This window comes from Pteropus vampyrus, unplaced genomic scaffold (genome assembly GCF_000151845.1).
Source record: "Pteropus vampyrus isolate Shadow unplaced genomic scaffold, Pvam_2.0 Scaffold2, whole genome shotgun sequence".
NCBI classification, from domain to species: domain Eukaryota; kingdom Metazoa; phylum Chordata; class Mammalia; order Chiroptera; family Pteropodidae; genus Pteropus; species Pteropus vampyrus.
In genome coordinates, this window is record NW_011888783.1 from 28,590,238 (window position 1) to 28,597,156 (window position 6,919).

Sequence of the window (6,919 nt, forward strand, 5' to 3'; positions counted from 1 at the left end):
GTACTTTTGCTTGCTAGTCATCAAAATGGCCCGGTCAATAGAGTTGCTCTCTGGTGGGACAAAATGGATTCTAAATCAGAGCATGTCTTTTTATTCAAAAGAGAATCTACTGAAGGGATCCACACCAGGTGGATGGTGAGTTTATAAGGCTGGATAGAGGTTATGACAGAATGTGAAAATAAGTGCTGATGAAAATCTAGTCGGGTAGAGAATTTATGGCCTGATTCCTGGGATTGTAACAACAATGAGACAACCGTGTGTGTGTGTGTGTGTGTGTGAGAGAGAGAGAGAGAGAGAGAGAGGTGTGAGAGTCCCATTATTTTCATGTCTGAAACAAAGCTTTCCATTCCAATGATTTCCCAAAAACTAACAGAGTACAAAATGTAGTGCTTATTGTCTTTCAACTAAAGAAAGAACTATTACGCTTTTCATCAGAGAAGCCTAAGGTTTAAGTCCAATTCTTTCACTTACTAGCTGTGTTATGACTATTACAGATATAGATATATAGATAAACATATATAGAGAGATATATGTACAGATACATAGATATAGGGCTATGACATATTTATAACAATACATTTATAACATATGTTACAAATATGTATAGATACATATATTATAGCTACATGTATGTTTGAGCTTCGGTTTTCTCATCTGTACAATGGAGACAATAACAACGACTTTAGCTGCTATGCGTTTAGAATGATATACATATGCCTAACACAGACATATGCCTAACACAGAGTCAGATACATGGAAAGCTCTCCATAAATGGTAGAGAAAAGACAGGTACCTAGACATGTAGATAATAGAAACGTTCCATCTCAAAAACATATCCTGAGTCTTTCTAGTTTAATTAGATGTGCACCTTAGTTTATTAATTATGAGGTGTCTTTTAGTTAATCTCCAAATAAAGGTCCTGGGAAAATCATCGTGAGACATGAACCTCAAATCTAATATTATTTTAATTCAAGTAAAGTCTGGTTGATGATTATCGTAATAGCCTTGATCAATGACTCTGGGAACATAAACATCAGAAACAGTAGTAGGGAGAGAGGTTACATTGAACGTAAATATGGAGAAAGGCTACTAAAATAGAGGTCCCTAGCTCCTAGGCCACAGACAGGTACTGGTCAGTGGCCTGTTAGGAACGAGGCTGCACAACAGGAGATGAGCAGCAGGCAAGCACGCTGAGCTTCATCTGGTTTTGCAGCCGCTCCCCAGCGCTGGCATCACCACCTCAGCTCCATCTCAGCTCATCAGGCATTAGATTCTCATAGGAGCACCAGTCCTTGGTGTCAAAAAGGTTAGGGACTGCTGCATTAAAAGACAAGGAGCAGCAGACTGGAGTGGGGTAATGGGTACGTCAAATCAGGACACAACCTTAGGCATTGTGCCCTGGGAGAGATGGGAGGGGGAGGAAGCAATTTAGCTCCTTCCTTTCTCCTTCTCCTTCTCCTCCTTCTCGCCTTCTTTCCTTCTTCATCCCCTTTCTTCAGTTCCCCCTCTCAATTAATGAACTGTTCTCAGTTATTATGACTCCAAGCGCAGTGGGTAAGAACCCTAGAAATTGGACTTGAAATACTGTGATCCAATTTCTATCTCTGCCACTGTCTGTTGTAACTTGTTAACTTCCTTTGACTTCTTTGAACTTAATTTCTTTGTTTTATGTAGGAAATGAACATCTGTTAAACCCACCTAAGAGGGCTAACATAAAGATTAGATGAGATACTGTATATGAGATTTGCTTTGTTTGTTTGTTTTTGTAATTGCTAAAAAAGTGAATAAAAGTCAGATGAAAACTGTACAATTCTCTTTTGATGAGAATCTGAATTAGTAAAGTCCTTTTGAAAAACAAAAATTATTTTAAAAGTTTATTCCCTTTGACCGCTGCAATGAATCATCCTAAGTAAATAGACTTAAATGTGAAAAATATTTAGGTGTGAAAATAATCCATTTTAGTGGTTTTTATAATAGAAAATACTTTAATATAAAAGTAGACTATATAATGTATGGCACAGCCACTTGACATCCATAAATAATGTATCAAAGAAAATGTCATAATATGGGGAAATGTTAGTGACATAAAGTTAAGTACAAAATGCAGGATGCAAAGTTATGTAATTCCAACTATTTTAAAATTTATTAAAGGAGATTAAAAGAAAAGAAAATAGGCTGATGTCCATGTTTAGATGAGGGTTTTTTAGATGTATTTTTAAAAATCATTGTTCTCTAATATTTTTCCAGTTTAAATGATGAATATGAACTGCTTTTATAATTAATATATATAAGATAAAATAAATATAGAGAAGTAAATTTTTCTAGTATTATTCCATAAACACTTTTCTCATAATATTTCTTATGAAATAAAAATCTTAATAATATGAAATATTGAATACTGGTTATTTTCAAAAAGTAGAATAAGGTAGCATTGTTAATTTCGTTGAGTTAATGTTATGATTTAATAAAATGTGAATTAGTGAGGTTCGAATATAAATGTAGATGTTAAACAGTGAAGTGAATCACAATGAATTGTCAACACTCAACTCTATTGTGAATAAAATTGTATTTACCTCTAGGGACCAGAGCAGCCAAATAATCATGTTTGTATTAGATTTAGTTTGGGAGCCTTTATGTCTTGTTGGAGAGGAAATGATTGTTCATGATGAACAGATTCTAAATTGTTTCAGAGAATGAACATGCCTTCAGATCCTATTGGGACCTCTGACATTTTGCTAGCTGAATGGGTAAAGTTTATATTGGGGGAAAATACGAAGCAATATCAGCAGAGGAGACGCAATTGTTTTTCTTAAAGTTAGAAATATTTTTACCTTTACATCCCCAAACATTGCTGGTAGATTGTGTGTTTTTGTTCCTAAATCCAAGTGATAGAGAATGTCTTCATCCATAGAATCCAGGTAAGGATTTTTAACATGAACAAACCTTTTTCTGGAAAAAATAATATGAAAAAAGTATAAAAGAATTTAGAGAGAAAGCACGCACAAGAAAAAGATATCAGTCTACATCAATGATAATCACTAGCCCAAATTGGATACAAACCTTCATTTAGGATTAAATACTTTGTCAAGAAGCAATACAGTATAATAATAATAATAACAACAACAACAACAACAACTAATATTTTTTGTGCACATAGGCATAGCCTTATGCATGAAAGCGCACAATGCCATAAAAATTGCATATAATAAATACAATACCTCATTTAATCCCATAATACTCCCATAGCAATGAAAGCAATACTAAACAATCCAATTTACAAATGAAGAAGCCAAGGTATACAGAAACTGAGAAACTTGTACAAGATTTTACAACCAGTGTATTACAGAATAGTCATTTCTATCCAGTTCTGTGCTGCCCTCGTGGTCATTTTCTTTCTTTGCATGGGTGGCTGTGTAATATAAGCTACTGGGCTCTGTAGTCAGATTGTCTGGGTTCCACTACTAGTTCAACCATATATATACTAACTAATTCTGCAATCTTGGGTAAGTTGCTTTATCTTTATTCTTTAGTTTCCTAGTCTGTAAAATGAGTATAGTAAAAATAATAACTGCTTTGCAAGATCGCCCTGAGACCTAAATGAGCCTAGCCAGGCCACCATCGTTTCTCTCTCTTGGTAAAATAATGCAGGACATAGAATGCAAGACAGTGAGCTGACTGCTGCTATAAGAATGACCTATATTCAATCTAATTCATATTTATGAAGCCCATCATTCACAGCCTTTGGTTATTTGTGTAAAGATTATATACTTTAATTATTAGTGATAACAAATTAGCTACCCCATAACACATTGGGTCAAGTCATCTTTGCCAAGAACCATGTGGGACTTCTTTCCTATAACTTCCTTCCATCTCCCACTAAATAACTCTAAACATTTTAACAAAATCCTTTTGTTTTTCTATATCTCCAGTGATCTTCAACAATTATAATCACCAAGGAGCTTTTAGAAAAACACTGGTGCTTTGCCCCAATGAATTTAGAATCCGAAAGTATTTTTTAAAGCTTCCCACATGATGTGATGTACGGCCAAAATTGAGAACCCCGTTAGGCCTTTGTTCCTGAAACATCCTTCCCCTTTCCCTCTATTTTTCACTTATTAGAATCCTACTCCTTTTCCAAGGTCAAAATGAAATATCATCTCCTCCATGAAGATTTTCCAAGCATCTTTTCTCCAGTCAGTATGAATTCCTGCCTCCCCTTTCCCCCACCCTACACTATGCACCTAAAGCATTTATTTCATTCTAAGGCTGATAGATAGCATTTCATATGTTAATTTTCTGTCTCCCCAGAAAAATTGTGAATTCTCTCATGCAAGCTGTCTCATATATCTTGTTTTAATCCCCAAGTCTTAACAAATTCTATTTGTTGAATTAAATTTAACTGTTCAGGAAGTGGAACACTATACTATTAACTTTCTCCTCAAAAACATTTAGGGTAACAGATTCTTAATTAGTTAGTAGATCATAGCTGGTTTCAAAAATAAAGTTTTCCACGATGTTAGTACACTTCACTACTTCAGAACAAGCCTCAGAGCATCACAGCAAAAGGATTCCTCCTTCCTTATGGAGAAAGGTGAGAGGATGTACCCATGCTCCCTTGTTAGAATAAGTGTGATCAATGAGCTAGCAGCATCACCAGGAAATGGAAACTCTCAGGCCCACTCTAGACCTACTAAATCACAATCTGCCTTTTAATCAACTCTTATGTGATTTCGTGCACATTAAAGTTTGAGAAACACTGCTATTTACTTTCTCTTCCAGCTTCCCTTACACTTTCTGTTTAATTCTGTCAAACTGCTTTTACTCAGGAGATTTTTTCTTTGATTCCCAACTGAATCTATAAATCCTTACTCCAGAAAAGAATGTCATTCATCTACTCCAGTGATTCCAAACTTTAACTGCATATCGGAATCACCTGAGGGTGTTTTTAAAGGTACTGAAAACTGGGCCCCATCCCTAGAAATTCTGGTTTAGTTGGTCATGGAGATATGGGCCTTGGTATTTTAAAAATTTGATGTACTCCACCTTTCCTATCTTTAAGAAGAAATTCTCAAACCATTAATCATAATACTCCTATTAATTAATTAGGAGATATTCTTTAATTTTCCTTGATGGTCTGTCCCAATAACTGATGATTCTTTGGTCAGAATATTTTGGGGCATATCTGTTGAAGATTCGTATCCCTTTGGGCTGGTTCATCAAGAAACATTTCTAAGATGGTCACACTATCAGTTACCAAAGAAAAGACTAGTTTGGAGTATTATGCCAAATTCATCCCAGTATGAATCTGGCAATTGTAATACTTTGATCTTTTCAAAATATAATTTTTACTAAATAGACTTGCATTGTTTCCTTCCTTAACCTCATTTTGCATTTTCTTTCCTTTTCTTAAAATGCGGGACAAAGATGAGGTTGGGAATAAAGTCTTTTAGCACACCATGACAAGTTACCCAGCAGAGTTAGTACTGAATACTGGTAACCAAAGAAAAGTATTGGCTGAAAAGAGGTCTTTCCATTTTAACATTACCTTCGTCTTCATAATTTTTCCTTTTCTCTCTCCTTGGCTTCCCTGAAGAAATGAACATGGTAGGAGGCTACCTCTCTTTGGGATGAGCAAATGAACATTTTCTGAAATGCTGACATGATGGAGGCACTAAGCAAGACATTTCATACAAGTCACGAATCAGAGGGAACATGCAAAAGTTCCTAAAGCCTCCTGAAGATTAATGCTCTATTATGTTCTGTGAACCTGGGGCAAGAATTGAAGCTAAATTTGCAGACAGCTTTGGAAGATTTATGTCTACCCCTGAGATGAATAACATACATGGTATTTTAGAAGTGAATTCTCTGTAAAGTCTATCACAAAGCATATGAAATCACTTCATAATATGCTGCAACACAGTTAAATCTCCCTTAGGCACTGGGAGGCCACTTTAATTATTTCTCAGATATTTCAGCCCATGGTCCTGGAATTAAAGGCTGAACACCAAGCTGAACTTTGAATATGTTCACTCATGCAGGTTGGTTAAACTTTTGCATGTATTTTTTTTTTTTGCTTCACTTATTTTTAAATTGAGATATAATTGGCATATTGCCCTTCTTTCTTAAATGAGCCAAATTCCCCCAAGAACCAAGGAATGAAAACGTTATTGAGAAGAAAATCTGTATTGTTTTTATTTTGTTTTGTATTATGAGCTGTTCCAACTATGTCATCTCTAAACCTAAGAAATTTATGTAACTGTATAGGTCTACTGAACATTTAATATAAAATCCAAAGAACATCCATGTGATCAAAACAAATAAAAAATAAAACCAAAATTACTTACCCAACATATGTATTCCTGTCAGATGTCATGGATTTATTGGAAGCAGGTAAAATCGAAGCCATACTTTGTACTGTGTGGATAGTCACTCTTAAGTAAATGTCAGCAAAGAAATATATAGTGATTTGCTATTAAATTATAGATCAATCATAATAGTTCAGCTCCAAGTTAGAATGACACCTTCCCTTAAAACTTTTGTTTTCTTCTGAAATTGCTAATGGAAATTTTCTCTTAGCATTCTAAACTCCCATACCAATTCAAAAAATATCCTCCTCGATATGGCCTTTTATACTGTAGTCCAGCTCTCAGAGCAACACTTCCTCAAGAAGATAGGCTCCCTTCGAAGGTGTGGCATCCTATCTCTCTGACCAGGTTGGTTAGCTTGTTAACTGTTGATCAGTATACCTTTCCCTTCTGGCCTTGCTCCCAGTGTGGGTCTGGTGTAGCACACCAACTTATTTACTTTGGGATGACTGTATATGGGCCCAAGTCCTCTTCTGGTTTCCAAAATGATTCCAATAATGTGTCTGGTACACGTGAGAACTTTCAGTTCCCAAACATTTCATTTTTACCCCTCA

At 35.3% G+C, this 6,919-nt stretch overlaps 1 protein-coding gene across 1 annotated transcript in view; it reads right to left on the reverse strand.

Annotated features, from left to right (window-relative positions):
• The window catches only part of UPP2 (uridine phosphorylase 2), a 28,186-nt gene extending 21,762 nt beyond the window's left edge, over positions 1 to 6,424 (reverse strand). Inside the window, exons 1-2 of the mRNA XM_011359050.1 lie at positions 6,345 to 6,424; positions 2,832 to 2,949 (exon numbers count right to left, since the gene is read on the reverse strand). Coding sequence (XP_011357352.1) covers positions 2,832 to 2,949; positions 6,345 to 6,406 — 180 coding nt within the window. The 5' untranslated portion in view covers positions 6,407 to 6,424. The remainder of the gene's footprint in view (positions 1 to 2,831; positions 2,950 to 6,344) is intronic.
• Positions 6,425 to 6,919: the final 495 nt, after the last annotated feature.